The sequence below is a fragment of the Henckelia pumila genome, unplaced genomic scaffold, assembly GCF_033568475.1.
Source record: "Henckelia pumila isolate YLH828 unplaced genomic scaffold, ASM3356847v2 CTG_466, whole genome shotgun sequence".
Classification (NCBI taxonomy): Eukaryota; Viridiplantae; Streptophyta; class Magnoliopsida; order Lamiales; family Gesneriaceae; genus Henckelia; species Henckelia pumila.
Window position 1 is genome coordinate 3651932 of NW_027331833.1, and position 13698 is coordinate 3665629.

General features: G+C 33.1%; 1 protein-coding gene and 1 non-coding gene across 2 annotated transcripts; one reads left to right on the forward strand and one right to left on the reverse strand.

The window, feature by feature from the left end:
• Positions 1 to 1271: 1271 nt before the first annotated feature.
• Positions 1272 to 1356, reverse strand: TRNAM-CAU (transfer RNA methionine (anticodon CAU)). The gene is given in 2 exon segments: positions 1272 to 1307; positions 1319 to 1356. It is a non-coding gene; the product is annotated as a tRNA-Met (tRNA).
• A 4998-nt stretch (positions 1357 to 6354) lies between these two features.
• LOC140872600 (heavy metal-associated isoprenylated plant protein 9) lies at positions 6355 to 8034 on the forward strand. The gene is made up of 5 exons (XM_073275492.1): positions 6355 to 6493; positions 6678 to 6843; positions 6948 to 7111; positions 7271 to 7361; positions 7490 to 8034. The coding sequence occupies exons 1-5, from the start codon at positions 6473 to 6475 to the stop codon at positions 7957 to 7959; spliced, it is 912 nt and encodes a 303-aa protein (XP_073131593.1). The 5' UTR covers positions 6355 to 6472; the 3' UTR covers positions 7960 to 8034.
• Positions 8035 to 13698: the final 5664 nt, after the last annotated feature.

The following is a 13698-nucleotide window of genomic DNA, read 5'->3' on the forward strand; positions in this document are numbered from 1 at the left end:
TCAAACTTAGTATTTTTAATTCTTGCATAAGGATATTTTCAGCAATTAATTAAGTTATTTTTATGTAGTAAAATTATTTCTTTTATGTTTATACATATATGTATGGGCGTATATGTATAGTATTATTTATAGATTATTTCAAAAAAAAAAATAATAATTTCCACATTTAAGTTTAAAGAGTTCTAGATGTTTCATTACTACTGCACCTGTGCTAGCTTTACCTTCTGGACCAGGAGGTTATATTGTTTATGCTGATGCTTTTGGTCAGGGACTAGGATGTGTTTTGACACAGCGCGGACATGTTATAGCTTATGCTTCTCGATAGCTGAAGACGCATGAGATGAATTATCTAGTGCATGATCTCGAGTTAGCCGCCATTGTATTTGCACTCAAGATTTGGAGGCATTATCTTTATGACGAGAAGTTTGAAATATTCACGGATCATAAGAGTCTGAAATATTTATTCACTCAGGTGGAGTTGAATATGCGACAGAGACGCTGGATGGACTTATTAAATTATCCAGTGCATGATCTCGAGTAACACAGATTCCATTTTAAGATAACTCATTAAAAAGACATAGCCCAATATTAAATTTAAAAAAATTAATTTAAATATTTTCTGTTCATGATTAATCAAGTTTGATCTAGTCTTCAAGTTCGGTTTGAACAATTTAACATCAAAATATTTGAGTTGTGCTTGGAGTTGATGTTCGAAACTTAATTGTTTTATTATCAAATACATATATATAACCAAATGAGCATCTGACAAATAAAAAAAAGAGAAGCTTCTCAAAAGTGAAGTTAATCGATAATTATTATCGATCAACAATTTCATAGGATATATTAAATGAGCTAGCTATGTTATTAATTGACAAAGAAATAGTTCGACAATTAGATTGTACAAATTTGATAAATATTGCATATCTAAAATAAGTAAATAACTAAACGAGTCATATTTATGTAATTATTTCAAATATTTGTTGAATTGTTATTGATGTAATAAATCGTTTCAATGGTATGTATTGTTTATTGTATTTGTTATTTGTCAACTGAATTTTCTAGTTATTTACAACAACAAGATGACCCATTTTTGTTATTTTTCGCCTTAGGGCTCATCGAATACAGGCACCGTTCTTGACGATGAGTATTTTTAATAAAAATATTGTAAAATAATTTATTTATATTGGTATGACAAATATAAAAAAAAAAATTAAAAAAAAGAGCCTTCCAAAAAAAAACCAGAAGAACTTAGCGAAAATGTTTCCAAAATATGGGGTGAGAGAGGCTCGAACTCTCGACCTCAGGATTACTCAGAAGCTATGAGACCTACGCGCTAGCCAACTGCGCCACCACCCCTTTGTTGTTATATTTACAATTGTATTATTTATAAAATATATTTCATTTATTTATTATTCACAAATCTATTTTTTTCCCGCAATAGAAAATTGCCATATTACGAAAATAATACATGGTCCCCTAAAAAGCAAGCTGGTAAATTTCACACAATTTGCAGGATCAACTGTCTTTCTCTTTCACGGTTATATTGTAATCTTTATATTTCCAAATCATTATGTTATTAGTGGATCGTCGTTCATCCGATATTTGTACCCGTAAAAAAAATAGAGAATGCAAGAATAGGATTGTTTTTAAATTTAAATGAAATTTATTAATTTTTTTAGTTGAAATGATAGAAAGAGAAAATAAAATGTAAAGAAATATGTGTTATACATAATTGCATGGTTAGACGTCATTTGAAAATTTATTATAAAGTTTCACTACGATTCCAAAGTTATTCGGTAAAATAGAGTTTAACTCTAATAAATGGTATATATATATATATATATATATATATATATATATATATATATATATATAATGTTTAGTTTATGGAATATACACAAAACACATGTATATTTTCACAACTTGGTTGAGAAAAACTTCCATATTCATATTTTGCAGATGATTCATTTCAATCTCGATTTCATTCAATGGACTAGTTTGAATTTTCAGTGTCATGCAATAATTTTATTTATTTTTAAAGGGAACACAACATGTAACTTGTCCAAAATTTAATTTCCAGCTATAAAGCAAAGTATTAATCCACCAACTTTAATATTGTCTCTAAATTCTTTAATTTATTCTTTAACTTTTCCGCAAAAAGGCACTTTTCTCCTACATGGTCATGGGATTATGTGAACCGGCATGTTACAATATTTTGCTCTTGAAAGGGTTGATTAATTGGTCAGAAATGTGTGCATTTTTCCCGCATCGCATTAAATGTTAACCAAACAAAAAAGTTTATGCCACCTCCGTTCCAATTATACAAGTTTGTTCATTTTTCCGATTGTTTCGAATATATGTAGTCATATTTTTACATTTAATTGCACTTTTTTTGTTTTACTAACATATCCTTAAGTTTTGAAAAATATAAAATTATTTTTTAATGCAATAAATAAACTAAAATAGGAAGTTTTTATATAAACTTGTTTTTCTAATGTTTTTTTAATATACGTGAAAAAAATAAACTTGAATAAAACTTCCACGGACAGAGAAAAGAATTGCCTTTAGTCACCCAAAGCCAATGTATTTCTCATCTTCTCATGCTTGGGAATTCTATATTTTGGAATATAGTCATATTGAAAAATTTCATGTTATCTTTGGGTTATTATCCTAAAAGTGCATTTGAAGATGAACATTTATCAATAAATTTGTATTCATTTATTTTTCAGTAGATCACCTGTACCTCAAGATTTTGGGCAGTTTGAAAAGTCTTAAAAGAGAGAAAATTAGCTCTTTTTATATCACATGGTAATTACAATTATTAGTAATCCAAAACCTTGCAAAATTTGTATTTTTTTAAAGAAATATAATTTAAAAAATCAGTTAAGCAAAATGGGTGGCTTAGCTTTTGATCATCCCTTTGTTTGCCACATGCACTATGTCTAGATCTTTCTAATCCCCTTTGTGGTAGCCCCTTCCTAACAACTTCTCTCTAATCAAACTTGGATGATTAACAACATAATAATTATTTACTTTAAATTAAAAACTTACGCATAAAACATGATTTTTTCTACATTAATAAACCTCATCCTTTGAAAGATAGACCAAAATTTTGGATCCTTTCCCAATTAAGCATAGATTAGCAAGATTCGATCATTAACCAAATTTACAAAGATGAACCTACGGTGAATTTTTTTTTGATTTGCTTCATCACCAATTTTAGGTAGCAATTTTAATATATATTGTTATAATCAATTTTAGGTAGCATTTATAAGCGTAAATGAGCCAATGCTATCTTGCTCTTTTTGGTGATGGAATTGTGAAATTAATGTCCCATGCTGAGTCATCTCCACGCCAAACCTGATAGGAGAAATGGGCTAATCTACTCATCATTTGGTACTAACTTGGCAACTTTCGTGGTGTGAAATCTTTTCTGCTATTGAATAAGTTACACAAGGAACCATGAAAATATTTACCTTTTTAGTTTGCTACCAAAGTGTGGTCATGAAAGAGATGGGACACCACAACCTTTTTTTTTTTTTTGTTCTTTTTCACTCTCTCTTATCGTTTGGTATGGTAATTATGGTGGTTGGAATTACCAGATGTAAGGCTCCCACCATCTTTCTCCACTTTGGAATTAATAATATTACCATCACATTAGGAATTAATAGCTAGTCTATGTATCAAGCACTACTTTTTCACCTGAACTAAAAAATCTTTTATGTTGTATTTTGATGGATGTATTTGAAATTAGGGATTTCGAATTTATAGATTGTGTCTGAAATGAAATATTTGAAACTGACTTTAGGTTGGGTTAGATTTCAAGTCTAAAAAATAATTAGTTTGAATTTGAGGATTTTGCCAAACAAACCGATAAATTTGTTATAATGGTTTGAAATCTCTAGTTTCAAATCCACCGATCTAAATACAACATTAAATTTTCGTGTCACATGTACTTGATGAATTCCGTGCATACTATACCAAGAAAATGATTCCCCGTATGCCATGGATAAGACTAGAACCCTATAGCAAATTGTGTAGCATAAGAGGAGCCACCGAGATAATTAATATAACAAAAAACTCAACTAGTTTTGATTTCGACAATTAATTTAACAAGAAAGTTACCTCCTTTGTAAAAACCAAGAACTTAACTAGTCAATAGGTTCTTGAAATGCTCAAAATACTCATGGCCCTAAGAGAGGATCATGTGTGCACTAATAGAAGCGATCTAATTAAGTCATTTTTCCCATTTCAAAAACAGTACAAAAAGATTAGGATATTAAAAACTTTCCAGATTGCTAAACTTGAAGATGAAACACCCCATGTGACACCAACTTCTTAATTATAATGTAGATGGTTAATCATTCATTACCACTTTATAGGCATTCCCTTGTTAAAAACGAATAAAATTAGTACAAATTAAATAAAATTATACATCTACCGACGGATCCGATTAAATAGCCTATGAAAATGTGTTGTTAAGATAATAAAATATATATTGGACACGAGGATTCATGAAATTTTTTAAGAAAAAGAGTAGCAAAATCTGTATTTTAATCAAAATTAAATAAAAATGGTAGTCCTTTAATTTGTTGCAAGGTGAATATGGTAAAATGGACAACTCACTTTCTAGTTGGGTGGTAAGCTAATGGCCTAGATTTGAGTCATTGTTGGCAGTGGCTGATCAGTGAGAGGATATTCTTTCTAGTTATATTCTATATTTTTAAGGTAGTTGCATGTTTGTCTGTAACATGTAACAAATATAGATTTCAAGAAATAGAGGGTTTTTAATTTTAGTCTCTATATTAATTCCCAGGCTCTGTTATTGGTGCTAGAAAGGGAAGAATCCTTGTACATGATGACGCTGTATCCGTTATGTGTCACCATTTTTTTATGACATTGCACCGTCACAGCCGTGGGAATCACAAAAGCCATAAGAGACTTGAGTTATGGGTGTTTAAATCATTAGATAATAGCATTTTATTTTTCATTTTTATTTTCTTGTGGGTGAGAGTTTATACGAATCTCGTACTCGAAACATGTTAACATCAGTTGTTACACGACAAGGGATATGTGGCTATAATTAACATTTGATTTTGTTTTGATAGATACATGGAAATAAAAATTTTAGGTTAACGCAATAGCTTGCAAATTAGTTAAAATCGTGGACAATAGGCTCACCCAAAACACTGTTGGTATAAAAAATTAAACAATTGATCGAACACTTAACTACTTCATCATTTCAAATACTTTATTCGAGCAATTGATCATGTTATGTATATGTTCATTTAGATGGAGTTCGGTACATATTTATAAATAAAATTACTAATGAGCGGAATGTGATGATGATACTTTAGATATATGTTAAATTACTGATAATGATGTCAATAAATGATTTCTCGATATAACAATTCAGATAAATTGTTATTCAGATATAGTTACTCGCCCATAATGTATGTGTGACGATTAGTACAAACAAAAGCCACATTGTATCAAATATCATGGGGCTCCCAGAACCATCGTACGTATTGGTCCCTTACAAACAACAATTTGATTTTCAAAAAAGCAAACAAGAAGCTAACAACATTTCGATTGTAAATTTTTTTTTTTTTTGGAGAAATAAAATATTTCATTAAACATCTAGCGTGTTGAGATTTACAGATGAGCTTATATACAAAAAAAAAAATAAAAAAATCATTATCCTCGATGAACTTTCTCTGTGGAAAAAAATGAAGAGCTAACATGTGAGTTTCTATGTTATCAAAACACATGCAATCTTGGGTCTGAAATCTAAAAAGTCTTGATCCAAGATGTCAAATAGAGGCCACAATGACATCTCTAATATCGATTGTTCAAGTAAATCTTTGTTACATTTAACGAAAGTTTATTTAATCATAGTTGTTGCATATATATAAGCAAATCATCAACGTTGTTGCATTAATTCGGTCACTGATTCAGAGTTAAATTTCGTCAAACTAATTGCGACCGTTTTAATTAAATGTCAAGATTAGGGGGGGGGGGGGGGGGGGAACTAGAGATAAAATAAAAATTAGAAATTTTTTTCTTCTGAAAAAAGAGTGACCTAAACCAAACTTTCTTGAAAAGAAGTAAAGTTTAGATTAAAATGAAATTCACATTCCCCCTCCCATACGCTTGTTGTTGCCCACCCACCCTAAACATTTGGAACTAACTCCACAAATTAAACTAATCACATTAAAAAACACAAATTTTAAATTATTAATTAAAGAGGTCCCACATGTAATTAGTGGCCCTGCATGTGCTCTCCCTCCCCCTCCATTAAGCATTAAAATCCAAGCCGTCCATTCTTTATGATCTCACACATTTTGCCCATATAAAAGCTCGCTGATTCTCTCCATTAAACCTCCCCCACCTCCACATTTTCTACCCATAAATCTTCATAGTTCTTGTAAAAACTCACTTCGTTGGTTAAATTTATAGTTGGAAATTAACTATGGGCGAAGAAGAAAAAAAGGTCTTTGCATGATATAATTATGCTTGCTTAGCTTTACAGAAATAAAGTTTCTGTAAATTTAGCTGTATTAATATATACCACGTGATTAGTCTGATGAATGTGGATTTTATGATATGATTTCAAATGGGTGGTGTTGTGTCCATTTTTTTTTTTTAAAAAAAAAAAAGCTTTTTTTGATTTGCAGGAACAAACTAGTCCAGAGGAGAAGAAAGAAGAGAAAACAGGGGAAGAGAAGAAAGAGGAGAAGAAGGAAGAGCCGAAACCTGATCAATCCCCTGTTGTTTTGTTCGTCGATTTGCATTGCGAGGGATGCGCGAAGAAAATCCAGCGGTACATTTCGAAAATCAAAGGTCTCCTAGTTTCTCTCCTGCGTCATCCTTTCTTGGTTTCTTCAGAATATATATTTTTTAATTAAAAACAGAATTGATTTTTTTTTTTTGTTTTTGTTTTTCAGGAGTGGAGGAAGTGACGATTGAGATGGCTAAAAATGAAGTAACTATAAAGGGAGTTGTGGAGGCTCAAGCTGTGTGCAACATGCTCTCCCAGAGAACGAAGAGAAGGGCCAAAGTTTTGTCGCCCGCTGAAGGCGAACCTGTACCAGAAGTTGTTGCTCCACAGGTATTAATTATATTGTTGTCTCAATTAAGTTTCTTGCACTATTCATATTACTTAAGGGTAACGTCGTTAGCATCGACGATATTGTAGCTGATAACTTTTTGTTAAAGAGCCGAATATTCTAATGTTGTATTAACTTTTTTTCCTATGAAATTATAATAGGTTGCGGGAGTGAATACTGTGGAACTGACTGTGAACATGCATTGCCAAGCCTGTTCAGAGCAGCTCAAGAAAAGGATTCTCAAAATGAAAGGTGCTCAATATATTATAATTCTAATATAATCTTTTTACATTATAATGTGATGAGTAACGCAGCAATTTAATTTATTTCGTATAATTTGGTCATGAAATAAATATATATGTTTGACTTGTCAAAAATAGGTGTGAGAACAGCTGAGACAGAGTTGAGCTCGAGCAAAGTCACGGTAACGGGCACCATGGATGCCGATCGGCTCGTCGACTACGTCTACCGGCACACCAAGAAGCAAGCCAAGATTGTTCCCCAGCCGGAACCGGAGAAGCCGCCGGAAGAGAAACCGAAGCCGGACGAGGAGAAATCGAAGCCAGAAGAGGAGAAAAAAGAGGAAGGGAAAGAGAAACCAGCTGCCACTGCTGATGGGGAAGCGCCGAAGCCCGGAGAGAATAAGGACCAGCCGCCGCAAGAGGAGAAGAAGGACGACGGCGTGGGGGCGGAGCAAGGCGGAGAAGATATCCAAACTAGTAATGTGGAGGAGCAATCCATGCATAGAATGATGTATTATTATAATTACCAACCATCTTATGTGATTGAAAGAATTCCGGCTCCTCAGCTCTTTTCGGATGAGAATCCAAATGCATGCTGCATTGTATAATAAGGAAGATAATCATTATACTTTTATTTTTCATATTTTATCAGCATTAATGAATTATATAAGAGCAAATTGGAGATAAATTCCCAAACCCAAACTTGACTTTGCCCTAACTCCCTATCCATAAGATTTTTTGCAATAGTTCCCTAGGACCACAAAACTTGAATATTTAATTGTTTAATTCTTGTACTGGATTTATGCTTTTTTATGCTTAAAATCTAAAGACTTTATGCTAAAATCTGAAGATTTTGTGTTTAGTCATGATACAAAGAATTATCCGTAAAAATGGTATCAAAGCCTTAGGTTAATTATTCAGACATAATATTATTCGATAATTCATGTTTTTCTTTGTTGAGGAGAAGATTTTTTTTAAAAAAAAAAGATGACTTCAAACGAAGGTTTGAATCAAGAGGATTTTATTCATATGAAATCCTATAAACAAGTTAATCTATTCACAATAGATTACTTACAACATGTTGTGATTAATGCTCTTAATTTTGAAGAGATAAAGAAAAATGATTTCTAACTCTCAATTTTTAGAGATTATCCCAGATTCCTCTAAACTCTCCGGAGATCTTAGAAAAATTCAAAAGACGGTACAATATTACAGCAATCAGCTGTATGAAATACCTCGGCAAATTGAAGAAATCCTTAAGAAACAAGAAGAAATTCTTGGAAACCTAAAAGATCTTCAAAATAAAATCATAAATCTAGAACACACTTCGGGTTCTAGAAAAGGAAATACAGGAGGAATGTTACCACTCTCATTTGGTACTGAACCTTTGTTACATCAGAAAGGTAAAACCAAAATGGTCCAAAAATCTTTAACCAATTATGAAATGATGATTAATCTTATAAAAGCAGTATCAGAGAAAAACACTATCTGATGACTACTTTAGAAAGATTAAATCTAGAGGATCTACAAGATCTTGCGGATTCTTTTGCGTCAAAATAGTAGATCTAAAAATGAATTCTCCTGAGGGTGAACAACCCATAGGGAATCCCCCAAGATATGTGGTTAAAACAGAAGAACCACATAGTGAGTTCCAGGTTGGAGAAAATTCACATCCAGCAGGAACCAGATCAAGAAGGAGTAAAATCCCACTCCATCAAACTCCTTACGGAAAAACTGTTTTAGATCCAATACATCCTTACGGGGTTATGTTAAACCTTGATGTTTTGGACTTCAAAAACAGAGAAGATCTTATAGATGATTGGACGTCAGCTATGAGAATAGCAGCAGGGACATTAGATCTCAATAAAGAAGGATTCATTAAACTTCTAGAAATGAGTCTAATGGGATCTGTTAAGATTGCATGGGAGATGACTATGCCAGAAACTAAGGAATCAATCTTAGCAGGAGAATCCCTCAGCGAGATTGGAGAAAGAATGGCCACCCTATTTAAAGCACAATTCATAGGGGTAGACTATTTCAATAATCAAGATACAGAGAAAAAGAGAAGATATACTCAAGCTCTTTATAGCCTCGAGTTACATGATATCTGCTTAGTTGATGAATACATTATGTTATTCACTAAATACAGATGGAATTCGGGAGTCGAGGAAAATATAGCTATTCAGCTATTTTTTGCAAAAATGTCAAGTCCCTGAAGAGAAATGCTGATTAAAGAATATGTTCCAGGCAATCTTGATACATTGGCAAGACGTGCCTCCTTTTTGAAAGGAAAATTAGCAGAATGGTGCCATATGGCAGCATTACAGAAGAACTATAAGAAAATAAGGGGTATAGATAAGCGTACACCTTTGTGTTGTAGAGAAAATGATCTTCCAACGATCATTGGAAACAGATCACAGGGATTTAAAAGGAAGAAATTCAGAAATAATCCCTATAATAAAAGAATGAAAAGTTCTTGGAAACCAAGAACATTTTGGTCCAAACAAAAGGCCAGATCCTATAGATCAGGTAGAAGAAGTGGACCTACAAGAACATCCCCAGCAACAGGTTCATCACAAAGCAGGGAAAGAACACCATCAAGAAGAACTTTCAGAAGAACTCATACAAGAGCAAGTGAAAGTTTCAAGGATTGCAACTGCTGGACATGTGGAGCAAGGGGACATATATCTACAAATTGTCCAGAAAACGATAAAAAAGGAGTTAAACTTTTTGAAGAAACTCCAGATATGGATGATGCGGTCTTCTTTCAAGATCTAGTCCAAGTATATCAATTTGAGGATATCCCCTCAGATGAAAGCATATACGAAGAAGAGATATTGTTTAGTCGAGAAGTTTCTGAAGATGAATCAGAATCAGAATCAGAGTAAAGAGGAAGTGTTTCGCCATGAAACACATGAAAGTTTGGCTGGGTTCTTTAGTCAAACCACGATATCTCTAATATGGTCCAAAGGATTATGAGAAAAAATTCAACATTACAGAAGTACCAAGGATTTTCGGCAGGACAAGTTAAAAGAGTCTTAGGAAACCTAGAGCTAAGACAAAGAAGACATAATTTGATTTATAAGGTATCCAGAAGGGAAATGGCGATCCCTATGGAACTAACCAGTAATCAAATTGAAATGCAGTTAATTCCCTTTGAAGAAATTCGAGAAGAATTACAGAAATTAAAAGCAGAAGTAGCAAAGACAATGTCTTGGATTCATATTGGAGCAATCCAGATTATGATCAAGGCTACTTTTAAAGAGGAAATAGATTCACCCATAGATATCGTAGTATGCGATAAAAGAATGGGGAATATACAAGATGCGGTTCTAGGAACTATCTCGGGAAATTTATGTGCAGGAAAAATTGTGGGAGTTATTTATCCAAGAATAGCCTATAATTTAGCTGATAGAGATTTTAGTCGAGCCTTGACTTTGCATCAAAACTTCAAGGAAAAAAGACTAATGAAGGAAGGTAATAGGCCATATTCTATTACGTATCAAATTTCATATGCTCTTTCTAATATTCACCATTCTAAATTATTTATTAGAAATGAGTTCATTGAAATTTCAGAGATCTTTGGGAAAGTTGCTCAAGCAATATATCCGGAAAGAATCGAGTTTCCTTTAATTTAGGAAACAAACATTCAAATTCAAGAGAGACCGGTTCTATACAGAGACCTTAAAATAGAACCCCGAAGGTTATCTTTCCAAGGAGACAGAATGACAAGCAGGAGATGAGACAAATCTCCTATTCAAGAAATTCCACCAGAAGAAAAAGAGTTTTCTATAATAGGAAAATTTAGATCTCCATAAGGATGGAAAGAAGTGAAAATAGTATTCGAAATTACAAGTCATCGGAACTTGTTCCCTTGTAACTCGATTTACTATTTGGAACAACAGGAAAAAGGAACTTACCAAGGAGTGATAAATATTGGAGAATTGGAAGTTCAAATCTGGGGAATTCCAGGAAAAGAAATAGATCAACTCATTCTTGGTCTAGAATTCCTGGAGGACCATAAACCATGGAAACGCCTTGAAAAAGGAATAGAGTTCATGGCAAAAGAAAAGACTTGGAGAATTCAATAAGAATTCTACGAAATGAAAAACCAAGAGAATTGGATAAGGGACAATCCCTTAATCAGATTCGAGAACTCTGTTCACAGACAGAGGAAGAAGCAACAGTTGAAATTAGTAAGTCATGAACATGATTTACTAGAACGCATTGAAGAAGTAGAAAGGAGTAACCATACTCTACCTTCTAAGGCCTTAGGGAAACTAAAGGTAAATAGTCTTAATCGGATTACTGAGTTCAATACAGTCTGTTAAAAATGGCGAGGCCATTTAGTAATCCCTTTAAAAAATGACAACAAGTCCTTTCTCCATATACATTCCGATAGGGATGCTATATGAACAATATAAGGCTGAGTATTTTGCAGCTTATATTGACTCGGGAGCAGGAATTTGTACAGCAAAAAGAGGAGTCTTCCCTGAAGAATGTGAAGAGGAATTGCCAAAAATTGCTGGACGAGATTTTTCTCGAAAAATTTTAATTCTTTGCAAATGAATAAAACAAGTAGAGATCCTTATGGGAGGTGCAGGTCAAACACCTTGGTACAAGGTAAAAACACCACCAATATATTTCCATGATACAGGAGCTGATATCCTGTTAGGAAATAACTTCTTACAAATGTTTAAGAAGTACACACAAGACAATGAGTCAAGAATGTTCACTACAATTTGTGAGCATAAAATTATCGTTCAAAGACTCAAGGTTGCTTTTTATCGACAATTGCCGATAATATTTCGCAGCCAGCGTGGTGATAAAGGACAAATTTTTCACCCAAAAATGAAAAATCCAAGAAGGTTTGGAGAAACCATGTTGAAAATAACAACAGAACAAGAACTCCAAACAGAGGATATGGAGCTTCTCAAGGTAACTCTAAATCACAGAGATATAGAGTTAGAGAATAAAGTATCCCTTGAAGATGTCAAAAAGAGGCTCAAAGAAAGTTACAACGAGCATCCATTGGCATGGTGGGATAGAAATCAACTCAAAGCCAGTCTTACTCTAAAGAAAGGCAAATAATATGAATTCGTCAGATATAAGCCTATCCCGATGAACATAACAGATCAAAGGGATATGAGAATGATTATCAAGGAACATTTGGACCTTGGTTTAATCAAAGAAGGAGTTTCACCATATAGCAGCCCAGGTTTTCTGGTTAGAAATGAAATAAAAAGAGGGAAACCCAGGCTAGTTATTAACTACCAAGGTATTAATAAAATCCTGGAGTTTGATGGGTACTTCATACCGAGTAGAGAACACCTAATTAGCTGTGTACGAAATGCTAGAGTGTTCTCAAAATTTGATTGTAAGTCTGGATTTTACCAGATTCGAATGGAAGAAGGAAGTAAGAAATTCACAGTCTTCTCTACTCCACAAGGACACTATATTTGGGAAGTTATGCCTATGGGATTAGCTAATGCACCCCAGATATTTCAAAGAAAGATGGATAACCTTTTTAAAGATTATTTCAAGTTTATGTTTGTTTATATTGATGATATTCTTAAAGCATCAAAAAATATAGACGAACACGTTAAACACTTAGAGATTTTCTCTAAAATTTGTAAACAAAAAGGACTGGTTTTATCTGAAAAGAAAGCAGTCATAGCAACGAGGAAAATTGAATTCCTCGGTATTGAGATTGATGAAACTGAAATAATTCTACAACCCCATATTGTGGAAAAGGTAAAGAATTTTTAAGATAAACTCAAAGATGTAAAACAACTCCAGAGTTTTCTTGGAGTAGTTAATTTTGCAGGGATATTCATTAACAATCTAGCAATGTACAGAAAGGTGTTCAGTCCTTTGTTAAAAAAGGATGCTAGGTTTATATGGACCGATGACCATACTAAAGGAGTAAACCAATTAAAAGAGATATGTAAGAATCTCCCAAAAATGGCTATACCCGTAGATGAAGATGATCTGATATTATTTACGGATGCCAGCGACGATTGGTGGGCAGCAGTCCTTACCAAGATCACTCCAGATGGGAAAATACCATGCAGATACTGTAGCGGTCTTTTTTCAGAATCTGAGGTCATTAGATGGCATATCAACGAGAAGGAATTTTATGCAGTTAAAAGGGCTTTTGAAAAATGGCCATTATTTTTACTTGCTAAAAAATTCACTCTGAAGGTTGATAACACCCAGGTAAAAGCTTTCCTAAAAAATAAGATTGAATCTAAACTTGAGAAAGCTAGGTTATTAAGATGGCAAACATTATGTCAAAATTATATTTTTGATATTCTTATTATTAAATCTCATGAAAATATTCTTGC

What these genes read in the sequence shown, in the direction of transcription:
- LOC140872600 (XM_073275492.1), top strand. Translation starts at nt 6,473, where the DNA reads ATGGGCGAAGAAGAAAAAAAG. An exon ending in TGGGCGAAGAAGAAAAAAAG is followed by an intron (nt 6,494 to 6,677) that starts GTCTTTGCATGA and finishes TTTGATTTGCAG; the next exon opens with GAACAAACTAGTCCAGAGGA. An exon ending in GTACATTTCGAAAATCAAAG is followed by an intron (nt 6,844 to 6,947) that starts GTCTCCTAGTTT and finishes TTTGTTTTTCAG; the next exon opens with GAGTGGAGGAAGTGACGATT.